Source organism: Chionomys nivalis, chromosome 4 (assembly GCF_950005125.1).
Source record: "Chionomys nivalis chromosome 4, mChiNiv1.1, whole genome shotgun sequence".
NCBI classification, from domain to species: Eukaryota; Metazoa; Chordata; class Mammalia; order Rodentia; family Cricetidae; genus Chionomys; species Chionomys nivalis.
The window spans coordinates 117,127,875-117,142,314 of record NC_080089.1 but is presented as its reverse complement, the minus strand read 5'-3'; the positions used below and the strand labels follow the sequence as shown (position 1 = coordinate 117,142,314).

The window sequence follows — 14,440 nt, the reverse complement described above, 5'->3', positions numbered from 1 at the left end:
TGCACGCGTGTGTGTGCGCGCGTGTGTGCGCGCACACTCGCATCAAGGTTTGCAGGATGCAGTGTGGATAGGGGACCCACAGGGTGTGGCAGCCCTAGGCAGTCTGCTCGTTTGTGCCTGGTTGTGAGAGAATGTGTTTCTTCAGCTGAGTGTGCAAGGGGAGTTAAGTATTGAACGGGATGGGAAGTGTCTGATGGAGTCAGAGGGTGTGTAGTTGAGCAGGCTCCTCTCCCTTGGGAGAGACAGGTCAGGTTCACTGGCCAGGGTGACCTTGCCCAGGGAGTGGACTGACAGGGCTGAGCAGTGGGGAGTGAAGTGCCCATAGGGGCATTCTGAGGCACTTGAGGTGGCTGTTCCTGGTACGTTACCATGGAGGTGTGAAATTATGTGTTGTACGAGCTGGTTTTGTTCTCTCCCTAGGAAAGGCAAATTACAGGTGAGGCATGCTGTGGTCAGAGATGTTGACAGATTTCTGTTGACTGAGGTGTCTGTCCCGCCTGGTCCTGCAGCTGTTCAGTCCCAAAGAAATACACCGAAGTCTACATTAATTTTAAACTGATTGGCTCAGTAGTTCAGGCTTCTTATTAATTCTTATATCAGCCCATAATTCTTGTCTGTGTTAGCCACGTGGCTTGGTACCTTTTTCAGCGAGGCATTCACATCTTACATCCTCTGTGTCTGGCTTCCTCTCTGTCTGGGTGATGACTGCCTACTGAAACTTCCCTCTTCCCAGAATTCTCATTGCCCCACCTATACTTCCTGCCTGGATACTGGCCAATCAGTGTTTATTAAAATTAATAAAAGTGACAGGATAAGAGACCACTGTCCCACAGCACTTCCCCCACCCGTTGAAAACAACTCCGAATCTAATCTCCTTTGTTTAGCTTTTCTCCTGACCATTCTCCATAACAACTTGTAACCAACATTCTAAACAAAGGCAAACATCCATAATCCATTTTTTTGGGAATGTGGGTGTAGTTTTCCAGGCTACTTCCTGCTGGTTGGGGGTGCTGATAATCTTATGAGGACCTAAAGAAAATTTTGAATTATGGTCAAGTCCTAATTGGAATATTCTGTGAGGCTTGATTATCTCAGCCAGCAGTCTTGAAACTGTTCTGGATGTAGAACTCAGAGGAAACTGCAGCAGAGGTCCTCTGAAATGTTGGATTTTCTGGGCCATCTGCTCCTATTGGAGATTCTTCAGGGGATCTTCCTTGATCAAACCTAATTTTTCTTAGCCCAGAGTGAATCCACAGCCTCTCATTTCCTGTGGAAACAAAGCAAAACTTCTTCTCCAAAGTAACATACATTTTTACTTAAATTTTGAAGTCTAGTCAAGGAATTTAAAATATATATATATGTATATAAATATATATAGGATTAATCCAGCAGCATTTATAGTCAAATACCTTTTAGCAGCTGTTGCTCCTTCCTCAGCCATCAAACAATTCAAAGGCAACACAATAACATACAGTATCCAGACTCTCTGTGTATTTTTCATCTTTACGTGGCTGTATTTTAAACTATTTTTTTTTTTTTAATTTTTGGCTCTTTGAGACATGGTTTCTCTGTGTATTTTTGGCTATCCTGGAATTCACTCTGTAGACCAGGATGAACTTGAACTCACAGAGATTCGCCTGCCTCTGCCACCACACCCAACTACTCTGTTTCTTTTTTATTTTAAGGACTTTATCCTTTTTCTTTTCTATCCGAAGCCTACATATATTTTTAAACACATTGTAAACCATTTTGAATCTATATTGTATATCTTTTCTGACTACATGAGTCTTTAATTTTCTAAGCAATATGGCTAGGATTAAAGCCATAGCTTTGACTGCTGGATCCAGCTCATTCTTTAGCTTTCTGAGAGTCTAACCTCATGGCGGAGGTACCTGCTGGAGCCATGTTTATTGCCACAACTCTATGGCATTTCAAGGTCCCTACCACCATCAAGAAGCATGTGGTCAGCTTTTCATCAACACTATTTAAATGCTTTGTGGCAGAGCCTCTTAAAATTGCTGCAAAGTTTTTGCAGCTAAAGCTGAATCAGGAACCCTCTCTTAAATGAGACATGCTTGTCTCTAGCAAACAGGGCCCACCTGAGAAAATACTGCTACCAAAAAGCCCTGCTTAACTCTTTTTTGTTTTGTTTTGTTTTGTTTTGGTCTAAGCTTGCAGGATTTAGTCAGCCCCACATTGGCACACCATTTGAAGAAGGACACTTAAATCCCACACTAGCTCAGAATTGAGAATAATAGAGGGTTATTTATTGAGGGGTAGACTCATAGATCACAGTCCTCTGCTCAAATGGGGAACAGCAACTGAATCCTGCAGCCAGAAGAGAGGCCAGACTTGTGCTTTATATCAGCATATATAGAATAAGAGGCCATGCCCAAGTGGGCAGGTAACTTAAAGGCTACTGGAGGTAGGAATTCCTACAACACAGAGAAACTCCTCAGGGGTGAGTGGTGGATTAGCATTTGAACCACTCAGGTCTGAATGTCACCTCTTGGAGATGTCTTTATGTCAATAATCCTTTGTTAGACCCTCATGCTGGTGAAATCAGTCCTTTCCCCAAACGTGTGACTGAATTAGAAGTGCTGCTCTTTGGTGCCCCACCCTCGTATCCCCATGTGGGACGGGGCCAAGAGTCCGGCCAGCCCTGCGGAGCGGTGTTCCTGGCACTGGGCATTGATACCTGTGTGTTTCAGAGCGAGTCCTGCCTGCATTCAAGGGAATGGAATTAACCTCATGCTGTGGGAGAGACCTGTAGATTGCATTTTCAGAGTGTTGCTTTAAATACACAAGCTAAAGTGCATGCAGTTTTAAGGAAAACCATTCTTGCTGAAGTATCAATTGGTGACACGTTTGCCCTGGTGCTGGGCCCACGCTGTCTGCACCCGCTCTGGCCTCTGTGCCCTTGTACCCTCGGAGCTCCTCCAGCCACTGGGGACTGGGGGAGGAGTGACAGTGTGAGCCCCAGCTCATGGGGACAGACTAGAAAGGCCAGCCTGACTTCTGAGTTTAGATTTCCACCTGTGTCTGGTTTCTTCCAGGTGGTCTCTAGGTGACTGTTTTGATTCTGTCTTGTATTGTCAGATGACGCACTTGGTCTTCCCATCTGCAAACTCTGACTGTAGCTCTGTTACACTCGTGAACGGTGATAGAAGAAACATCAAGTGGCCGGGTTGTCACAGCCTCGAAGGACCTCAGGCCTGATTCACAGTGGCTGTTTATTTCTCAGGACCAGAGCCACGGCACAGAGCCCTTCCCATAAACCCTAGCTTACCGACCCTTCATTGTTTATATTTGTGAGGGCGCGTACTGTAAATGATCACAGTTGGTACTGAGTAACTAATGTGTTTTGATAGGCGTGCTGATGAGGCTGTGGGGTCATTGATATCATTTACTTCGTGTTTATGCAAACAGGGTAGCTGATGGTGTTGACACAGGAGTCACGTGTGTCTACGCTAGGATGTGTCAGCTGCACACATCCCTCAACCAGTGGTGTCTAGAGACCATAATACTTGATAAATACCTGCAAGATTGCTTGTTGAACCTTCTTCACATATATATGGGTATGTGTGTATGAAAATAATATATATATTTTTCTTATAAGATATATATATATTATGTATGTTTCTTATAAGAACTCCAGGAACCAAAACCATTTCTTGTCTCTGTCCTGTGTGAGATTTCCCCATTCCACGTTCACTTGTGTGATGAGTCACAGAGGGGTGGAATTGTTGAGTCTTCAGGTGTGGGTGGTGGTGAGGGACTGTCAGGTGTGGGTAGTGGCGTGGTACTGACTTGCTAACTTCCCATGTGACATTCGCATTAATTGTTTATAGTTTCTGTATCTTATCTTTGCGCAGTCTTGCAGGCCCCAACTCTACTTTGTTTGGGTTTAAAACCAGCTGGGTTAAAGTGTTATCTCTTTCATTTTTTTTTCTTTTTTATTTTTTTGTTCAGTTCTTTTTATTGTTTATTTATTAAAGATTTCTGCCTTCTCCCCGCCACCACCTCCCATTTCCCTCCCCCTCCCCCATCAAGTCCCCCTCCATCATCATCCCTAAGAGTAATCCGGGTTCCCTGCCCTGTGGGAAGTCCAAGGACCACCCACCTCCATCCAGGTCTAGTAAGGCGAGCATCCAAACTGCCTAGGCTCCCACAAAGCCAGTACGTGCAGTAGGATCAAAAACCCATTGCCATTGTTCTTGAGTTCTCAGTAGTCCTCATTGTCCATTATGTTCAGCAAGTCCGGTTTTATCCCATGCTTTTTCAGACCCAGGCCAGCTGGCCTTGGTGAGATCCTGATAGAGCATCCCCATTGTCTCAGTGTGTGGGTGTTGTAATATGAGCGGCGGGGCTGCATCCCCGGCACCCAGCCGCCCGCATGGCTAGCTTATGCCCCGAAATAATTACATGGAAACTGTATTCTTTTAATCACTGCCTGGCCCATTAGTTCCAGCCTCTTATTGACTAGCTCTTACATATTGATCTAACCCATTTCTAATATTCTGTGTAGTACCATGAGCTGGCTTACCAGGAAAGATCTTAACCTGCGTCTGTGTCTGGTGGGCGAATCATGGCGACTCCTTACTCGGCTTCTTTCTCCCAGCATTCTGTTCTGTTTACTCCGCCTATCTAATTTTCTGTCCTATCAGGGCCAAGCAGTTTTCTTTATTAATTGAAAGTAATTCCTCCATCATTTCCCCTTTTTTTGTTTAAACAAAAAAGAAAGGCTTTAACTTTAACATAGTAAAATTACATAGAACAGTTATTAAGCAAGAATTACAGTTACAATATTTATATCTATTTTATCTTTTATCATAACTAATGAAAACTATAACTATCTATTTATTCTTCAACTCCATCAAAGACTCCAGAAGGATATAATATTATCTAAGTAAACAAGAAATAAGAAAACTCTAGAAATGACAGAGACATCTTGCTGCCTGGACAGTCACCCAAAGTTCTTTTGTACTGTTGGGGCATCCATCTTCAGCCTTCAGGCCCATAGTATCCAGCAGACATTTTCATCAAGCAGGAAATTCCAAAGACAGTTCAGTCACTTTTTGCTGTGTCCTGCAGAATGTCTCGCAGACTCTTTTATGAGTCAGGAACCCCGAAAAACCATCTCACCTTTAGGCAAGTTCAGCAGTCCTCTTTCTGCGGGTTCTCTGTGTCCAGTTTATGCAACAGTTCAGGCAAGAGCAGTTTCTTGCCCAAATGGCTATCAAACTCCTTAAGGAGCCTCTTCGATGCCCATCATCCTCTTGAAGTAGATTGGTGCTGCCAGGAGCAGATGTGTCTCATTGTCATGAAAAGCCCTAAGTTATTAAAACATTTAAATGCCATATTCTGCAGTCTTTGAAAGATATGAAGAATGCCTATCTAGCTGAAATATATCTATGCACATCTAGAAAATCTAACTAACATGACTAAAAGCTTGACAATTATCGCTGATTATCCATTAACAACCTATATACATTACATTTTTAAATGAACTATATAGTCACAATACCTTAATCAAGATTAGAAATATGCATATACATATAACAAAATTGACCTTCAAATCCATACCAATGCAAATTATTCATATCTATATCATATCCCCCTTTAAATGTAAAAGAACATTTATAAACCATATTTGGGAATATGGGCGCAGTTTTTTCTCTCCAAACTGCTTCCTGCTGAATGGGGGCGTCGTTAATTAGGTCTTTCATGGTATAATCTCTGTGCCAGGGTCATCTCAGTCGGCAGTTGAGTGAAGTAATTTTCTGAAGGTGTTCACAGTAACCTTTCAGGAGGGCGTGGTCTATCATACCATATTGGGATAGAAGAAATCCACAGGGTCGCATCCTCTGTGAAAACAAAAGAAGACCCTCTCCAAAGCATCACATCCTTAGACCCATATTCTGAAATCATAATACCCTTATATCCATTTTGGTTTAGCTTGGCAGCCCATATAATGAAATGTCTCTCTGCAATTAGCTCCTTTATAGTCAAAAATTTTAAAGAAAACACAATAATACAAAGAATCCAGACTCTCTGTGAATTTTCCATTTTTACGTGGCTTATTTTTCTTTATTTCTTTTAATCTACAACTATCTGTACTCTGTCTCTTTAAAGACTACCCTTTTTTTTTTAAACCATTAACTTTATTTCTACATTTGTTTTTTCTCTCTCTCAAGCCTACATACAGTCACCAACACTGTGGTCTTTTATGTCTGAATCTGTTTTATTGTGAATCTGTATTTTTTTTACTATCCAGGAGCACTTTGTTTTGTGCTTTTAAATCGCTAACAAAAACAGGTACTGCTTGCTTGCCCAGCCCAGTCCAACATGGCGGAGCCGCTCGTGCCTCTGATCCTTGCACATTGCACCAGTAGCGTGGTGGAGCTGCATGTGCCTCTGAGCCGTTTGGTGCCCCTGAACCACTCACAGTTCCAGGCACACAGTAGTCCACATTGCCATCAAGCAAGCCATAGCACTTTATTCCAAATGCTCCATTCAAAGACTCTTTCTCCTGCAGGAGCCAGACAGAGATCGCGATGGCGGCACAGCCCAGAAAGCCGGCATTTTAAAACAGCCAGTTTTTTCCTGTTGCTGAGTCAGGACAATTTCTTTGCCGCACACAACCCACAAACAGCATAAAGCTGTCTTAAATTCTCTCTCTGTCCTTTTTAAGCCCTCTCAGGTTTTACGTGGAGTTCATTAGCACGTTGGGTGCCACTCTGTTGTAATACGAGCGGCGGGGCTGCATCCCCGGCACCCAGCCGCCCGCATGGCTAGCTTATGCCCCGAAATAATTACACGGAAACTGTATTCTTTTAATCACTGCCTGGCCCATTAGTTCCAGCCTCTTATTGACTAGCTCTTACATATTGATCTAACCCATTTCTAATATTCTGTGTAGTACCATGAGCTGGCTTACCAGGAAAGATCTTAACCTGCGTCTGTGTCTGGTGGGCGAATCATGGCGACTCCTTACTCGGCTTCTTTCTCCCAGCATTCTGTTCTGTTTACTCCGCCTATCTAATTTTCTGTCCTATCAGGGCCAAGCAGTTTTCTTTATTAATTGAAAGTAATTCCTCCATCATGTGGGTGCACCCCTCGCGGTCCTAAGTTCCTTGCTCGTGCTCTGTCTCCTGCTCATGATTTGGACCTTGAGATTTCAGTCCGGTGCTCCAATGTGGGTCTTTGTCTCTGTCTCCTTTCATCGCCTAAATGTTTTTCTTTGGATTCACCTTCTTAATTAGCTTCTCTAGGACCACGCATAATAGGCTCAACGTCCCCTATTCATGGCTAGAAACCAAATATGAGTGAGTACATCCCATGTTCCTCTTTTTAGGTCTGGCTCACCTCACTCAGGATAGTGTTTTCTATTTCCGTCCATTTGCCTGCAAAATTCAGGAAGTCATTGTTTTTTACTGCTGAGTAGTACTCTAATATGTATATATTCCATACTTTCTTCATCCATTCTTCCATTGAAGGGCATCTAGGTTGTTTCCAGGTTCTGGCTATTACAAACAATGCTGCTATGAACTAAGTATCTGACATCACTGGGGCTGAGTAATTTTGTGTGTCCGCTGCCTGTGTAGGCTTCTTCACTTTGGGGACTGTGCTCTTCATATCTGCTGCCTAGTTCTTGGCCTTCCTCCTCCACAGGGGTTTGTTTGAATGTATTTTATACAGCAGTGCACCCTCAGTTCCCAGGACTGCAGACAATCTCCAGCCAGGGCCCTTGCTTCTCATGTAGTTGAAGGGGAGCGTGATGCTCTATACACAACTTGACAGGACCCAGAATCACTGCAGATGGGCCTCTGGGTATCCGCGAGGGAATATCTAGATGATGTTGTGCCTCTGGGTATCCGCGAGGGAATATCTAGATGGTGTTGAACCTCTGGGCACCTGCGAGGGAATATCTAGATGATGTTGGACCTCTGGGCATCTGCGAGGGAATATCTAGATGATGTTGAACCTCTGGGCATCTGCGAGGGAATATCTAGATGATGTTGAACCTCTGGGCATCTGCGAGGGAATATCTAGATGATGTTGAACCTCTGGGTATCTGTGAGGGAATATCTAGATGATGTTGGGCCTCTGGGTATCCACGAGATATCTAGATGAGGTTGCTGAGATAGAAGGACCCACATGTGGGCAGCACATTCTTCAGGCCGTGTCCTCAACTGAGCAAAAATGAGAAAGCAAGCTGAGGACCAGCGTTCATCTGTTTCCTGACTGCAGGTCATGTGACCAGCAGCCTCCACTCCAGGTCCCCCATGAGGGCCTGCACCCTCACACTGTTGGTCCAGATGACCTGCCTTTGGCCTTCCTCTCCCTCCTTTGACGGTGACGCAGATGGGGACTGGTGCCCAATAACCATTTTTTTGTACAGAGTTCTGAGCTATGGCTTCTGTCTTTTCTTCCAGGTCATTGATTACATTTTGCCACCCTTGGTCTCCTTGGTTCAAAGCCAGAATGGTGAGTGAGACTGTGGTCCTGAGAATCCAGGACACATTTCTTAGTTTTGCTTTTTAGAGATAACTATCACCACGATAAGCACACATTCCATTCTCACGTTCTTGACATTCTTTCCTTCATCCAGTGGAGTGGAGACTCTTCAGCTTGCGGCTGCTCTCTGAGACCACGGCCCTACTGGTGAGCCAGGAGCCGGAGGACGGTGATGACGAGGCCGGCTGTGATCCCGACAGCAATCTTCTGGTGCTCTTCAGGGACGAACTGCTCCCCCAGTGAGTGCTGTGCCGTCCACTGCTCCCCAGTAAGCCCTGTGCCGTCCACTGCTCCCCAGTAAGCCCTGTGTCGTCCACTGCTCCCTAGTAAGCCCTGTGCCGTCCACTGCTCCCCAGTAAGCCCTGTGCCGTCCACTGCTTCCCAGTAAGCCCTGTGTTGTCCACTGCTCCCCAGTAAGTCCTGTGCTGCCCACTCACGTGGGGACACTTCTGTCCAGCTGGCCTGACCATGGGGTGGGCTTGATGTCCCTGTGTCTTTGCACATATGCTCCTGGTCTCATGCTGGAGAGATCTAGACACAGGCGGTGGCTGTCCCACTGTGGAGGACTCAGAAGAGTCCCAGCCTCACCCACCTCACAGCCTCTGCTGGGTATTGTTTGCTGGGTACAGTCTTCTGATGCCAACAGAGAGATGCTCCTAGCTGGGGACGGGTGACATGGTGTTATGATTCAAAAGCATGGGATTGAGACTTCTGTCACCCTCAGAAATGAGAGTCACAGAGCCTTTCCTTTTCCAGACGCTTTCCTCAGGGGTTCAGTAGCCGAGGTGGAGAATATGAGCATGGAGGGTCTTGTTATTCCTTCTGCTACTGCATGGCTCGCACAGCAAGGTCATGGCAGCAGATTCCCAGGAGCTCCCAGTGGGGAACCCTCAATAGAGTCTGTGCTGCAGGGAACCCTCAGTTTGATTGAACAGAATAATTTTTTTTTTTTCAAGAGGGCCCCTCTCTCTCTGTAACCCAAGCTTTCCTGGATCTTGCTGTGCAGCCCAGGCAGGCCTCGAGCTGATACCTTCAGCTTTGTGCTGACACTATAGGCATGCAGACCACACCCCTCACAGGTGTTAAAAGAAAGAGCGACTTCCCCCCAGAAGATGATTGTACGGGGTTAGATGTAAGGTGTGTGTGTGTGTGTATGTGTGTGTATGAGCACCTGTGTGTATGGGTAAGCACTGTGTCTGTGCATGTGTGTAAGCACCTGTGTGTGTGTTTGCGTGTGTGGGGAGGTGAGCATCTCTGTATGTGGGTGAGTGCCTCTGTGCTTGGGGGGGTGAGCACCTGTGTGTGTGTGTGTGTGTGTGTGAGAGAGAGAGAGAGAGAGAGAGAGAGAGAGAGAGAGAGAGAGAGAGAGAGAGAGAACCTGTGTGTGTAGAGATCAGAGGAATGGATTCTCTCCTCCCACCATGTGAGTTCAGCATGGAGCTTGAGTCAGCAGCTTGTCAGCAGCCACCGTTACCCATGAGCCCTCTTGCTGAACTCGCTGCTCAGCTTCGAGCATAACTGAAGTCTCATTCTGGTGACGGCTCCCATCTGAGGTCTCTGGGGGATTCTGCTTCAAGCCATGCAGGGCTGTCCCTCCTGTCTCATCATGTTACCACAGACATGTGGTATGGAGCAGACATGTGCTCTCCATTAGAGCAGAAGCTCGACTCGTGTCTGTCCCATGACTCACTGCTGGGCTCTGATGGCTGTGCCAGACTCTGCCTGTCGTGGTTTTCATACAGTAGTCCCTGCCTCCCCCCATCTCCATATCTTACATTCCATTCTGTCTTTCTCTCATAAGAAGATCTTGTTTTGGTTTAGGGTCCATCTGAGATCCTTCAGAAGGTCTGCAGAGACTTTCTCCATGGCAGGACCATTGATATGCTCTGTCCTGGGAGGGACAGGAACTTTAGAAGGTGCTAACTCATCCCTCTCTCCTATAGCTCAGCTGCCCAGCTGACAAGGTGTGAACTTCTCAGACTCTTGAAGCTACTGCCACATCCTGCTGTGCAAGAATCAGAGTCAGGAACTCAGGCTGGCTGTTGGTAGCCTCCGTCTTGTGACTCGTGTGTGTGTGTGTGTGTGTGTGTGTTGGTTCATCCACTCATGTGTGCATGCCCTTGCTTGTTCTGCCCCCCTCAGTTTTCCTTTTCTTCGTGGTTGGGATTTTGACAATCACCTGAAAAGAGAGCTCTTCCTCTTAGGGGAGACAGGAAAATCACCATGGGATTTATTCAGTGAGCAGACAAGGTTAGATTTTAGAGGGTCATACTGAACAGAAGAGATCGTATTTAATGACTCTTAAGCCCAAGTCCTGTTAATTAACATTGGGACCTCTCAGGAGTTTAGTGTGCAAACCACTGGCAGTGACGTCTGAGAAAGCTGGCGGCAGAAGGTGACATCGTGTCTTGATGGGAGCTGGTCTGGCACTTGGGAAACTCACTCATCAGCGATGTTCAGCATTCACAGAAATGTAGATAAACATTGTCTCCATTTACAGTCTTTATTTTTAAAAAAATATTTATTTATTATGTATACAATATTCTGTCTGTGTGTATGTCTGCAGGCCAGAAGAGGGCAACAGACCTCATTACAGATGGTTGTGAGCCACCATGTGGTTGCTGTTAATTGAACTCAGAATCTTTGGAAGAGCAGGCAATGCTCTTAACCACTGAGCCATCTCTCCAGCCCCTCCATTTACAGTCTTGATGGGATTTTAACCCTAGGATAACCAATGATGGTCCCAGTTTATCCCCACACTGGGTCCTTTTCATCCCCTTGGAATTGTGGGATCAAGGACAAGCCTGAACAGTTGCTGACCAATTTGAGTAGACTTTGTAGATGGCCAGAAATATGGGTGGGAGGTAGGTGTTTGGGGCAGCTTTTCCTGTTCAGGGGTCAGGTTGTAGTTACAGGGTAGGAGTCCAGGGTGAGGTTGTAGTTACAGGGTAGGAGTCCAGGGTAAGGTTGTAGTTACAGGTAGAAGTCCAGGGTGAGGTTGTAGTTACAGGTAGAAGTCCAGGGTGAGGTTGTAGTTACAGGGTAGGAGTCCAGGGTGAGGTTGTAGTTATAGGGTAGGAGTCCAGGGTGAGGTTGTAGTTACAGGTAGAAGTCCAGGGTGAGGTTGTAGACACAGGGTAGAAGTCCAGAGTGAGGTTGTAGACAGGGTAGAAGTCCAGGGGTTGAATCAGGCTAATAAAGTGGGGGACAGTGTTCATGTCGTTTCTGAGAAGGGGTGAATATTTTTCTGGGAATTTTACAAAGAATTCTTTTTCTGATTATGTGGATGTGTGAATCTATGAGCATCGGTGCCTGCAGAGGCCGGAAGACTTCTTTCTTCCTTGAGATGGTTCTGGCACCGCCTTGTCATTCTCATGGATTAGCATCCCCATGAGGGCAGAGGGGGCGTTTCCTACAGGGTTTTATTCTCTCAGTTGGCACCAAGGAAAGGAGCAGGGGTTGCCTGTTCGCTGCCTTCCATGGGAGCAAAGGGTCTGATGGAGGAGGGAACTGGCCGTCTCGAGTGAGGAGGGGGCACCTGCGTCTTTGCAACTTCAGTTATTCATGGGACTGTAGGGAAGATGCCCCCTGCTGCGGTGGTGGAAGGCGTAGGGAATGACAGAAGTGTTTCTGTCTTCGACCTCACAGTCAGGGTAAGTGTTGAAGGGGCTGAGCAGGCCTAGGGGAGAGTCTGTTGTTTGGCTTGACTTCGGTCACCTGCAACAATTCGAACTTTATAGTTTACTTATATATTTATTTTTTATAGCAGTGTTCAACATCGCAGGGATCATGCTGATAAAATGTGTTTGCAATGCCATTATGAAGGAATGGCGCCCACATCCCTCTCCTGGGAAACATAAGCACAGCCTTTCTTTCCTTTTCATTTTTAAAAATAATTCTCTTGTGACCTGTAAAATCATCAGGGCTATAATGACTTCGTAAATCATCAGGGCTCCATTCTTCAGGATCCAGGGGAGGAATGTATTCTTCCTCACGGGTTAGACGCCAGTGCCTTGGAGAATTGGTGTTTAGATGGATTCCCACCAGTGGCAGCCCTATAGGTTCGGGTAGCTGTTGTAGCAATGCCGTCCAGCAGTGACCATGACTTGCACTTTCTAACTCCTATTCCTGTGGCTCAGGAGGCATCTGGAAATTTCTTTGTTTCTCTCAGGCACAAGGATTCTGGGATGGTGTGTAGCTCCAGGTAGGAGCCCTTGCCCAGCAGGTGTAGGGAGAGAGAGAGGAGTGGGTTAGGCACGAGAGTGTACAGTGTTACAGTGACCAGCGAGCTCTCCTGTGTCTCTCCTTGTCCACAAGAAAATGTTTCATCACCTTCATCTTTCCCCTTGCGACTGAGCTGTGTCTTAGCCATGGGTACAGCACTGGCCTCATGTCCACCAGGGAACCCAAATGTGGGGTGGCTTAGAGACAGCAGCACGGATGCCTCCTGCTCACTGGTCTCCTGCTGCCTGCACCGTCTTACAGAGTGTCTTATGTAGTAGGGAGCTGCGGGCCTCTTCCTCCATCAGTCTTACCCATGCAGGCCGTGTGCCCACCCTGTGTGTGCTGGCCCCAGAGGCTGGCATGTTACAACCTGCCCTTTTCTAACATTCGGGGCATATGCGGGAGGAAGACCGAGTCATTTCTGGTGGTTTTATTCCTAGGTATGAGCACATCCTCATGGAGCCTGACCCAGTTCCCGCTTATGCTCTGAAGCTGCTCGTTGCCATGACGGAACACAACGCGGCTTTTACCAGGTACGGGAAGCCAGCTTCGCAGCTGCCAGGGGGCACTCTCCAGGTCCCCTGCATTGTGCTGTCATCGCTGGCGCTATCTTGGCCCAAACTGATGTGTTTTAACCCCTTGAGTTTGTACTGCACGGAATGGGTGATGCTTCAAAGCGATGAAGCTGGGACTTGGGGTGAAGGCTCAGAGGACCTGAGTTAGGATCCTGGAAGGCATGTAGAGTGTCTGTCGTGCTGGCACTCTTAGGGCCAGGAGAAGTCCCTGGAAGCCGGCAGGCTGGCTAGCCCTGTGTCCACCTGGAAAGACAGCAAAGAGACCCTGCTGCAAAGCAAGGCAGCAGAGGTGGAGACACGCTGAGGTTGTCTTCTGAATGATACGTGTGGTGTAGTACATGTGTGGCGTATGTGGTATGAGCACACTGGCACATAGTGCTCATGCACATTTCTTACATACACAACCCAAAAGATACTCTTTAAAGGTTAAAAACAAAAACAAACAAAAATCCCTCAATAGATAACAGCATTTTTCTGTGTGTGTGGTGGTTTTTGTTTTTTGAGACAAGGTCTCACTCTGCGGGGGAGGCTGGCCTCTAATTCACTGTGTTCCCCCAGGCTGGCGCCAAACTGGCACCAATCCTGCCTGCAGGCATGTCCGGACCACATGGTCTTAAATGTCAGGCTGCCCTGCTCTGCAGTGAAGGGGCCATTGCATCTTGGTTGGATTTGTTGGTGTTTTTGCTACTATCTGATTTAGCCGATGTGACTTCGAGCTGTGGGGAGCTTTCGGCCTGTTAGGAGCTCTGCAGACAAGCCTCGCTTTCTTAGGGATTTGATTCTGCAGGGCACAGTGTGTGACTCATGGTACCCCGTCATGACCACCCAGGGTGCACCAAGCCTGCACTCCTTTCCTTTCTGCATTTTGAAGCTGCGAACCCACAGTCTTTAGACCCTTTAGACTGAGTGGTCCGACCTCTCTTCCTAAATGACTTTAAGTCTGAAGTTTCTCCCAACAGCCATGGAGCTGAATAGAGATTCAGGCCTGGTGTTCTCAGACATTTCAAAGTCAGCTTCATCTGTCAGTGTGCCTTAACTTGGAGTCGCCTGGGAAGGGGGACCCTCAGTCGAGCACTTGCCTTCATCGTACTAGCCCGCAGCTGTATCTGTGGGCATTTCTT

At 46.7% G+C, this 14,440-nt stretch overlaps 1 protein-coding gene across 3 annotated transcripts in view; it reads left to right on the top strand.

Moving 5' to 3' along the window:
* The window catches only part of Ulk4 (unc-51 like kinase 4), a 294,534-nt gene that overhangs the window by 105,956 nt on the left and 174,138 nt on the right, over window positions 1-14,440 (top strand). For all 3 annotated transcript variants that reach the window (XM_057769024.1, XM_057769023.1, XM_057769025.1), the window contains 3 exons: window positions 8,439-8,490; window positions 8,615-8,759; window positions 13,185-13,277. In XM_057769024.1, the coding sequence (XP_057625007.1) occupies window positions 8,439-8,490; window positions 8,615-8,759; window positions 13,185-13,277 (290 nt within the window). The remainder of the gene's footprint in view (window positions 1-8,438; window positions 8,491-8,614; window positions 8,760-13,184; window positions 13,278-14,440) is intronic.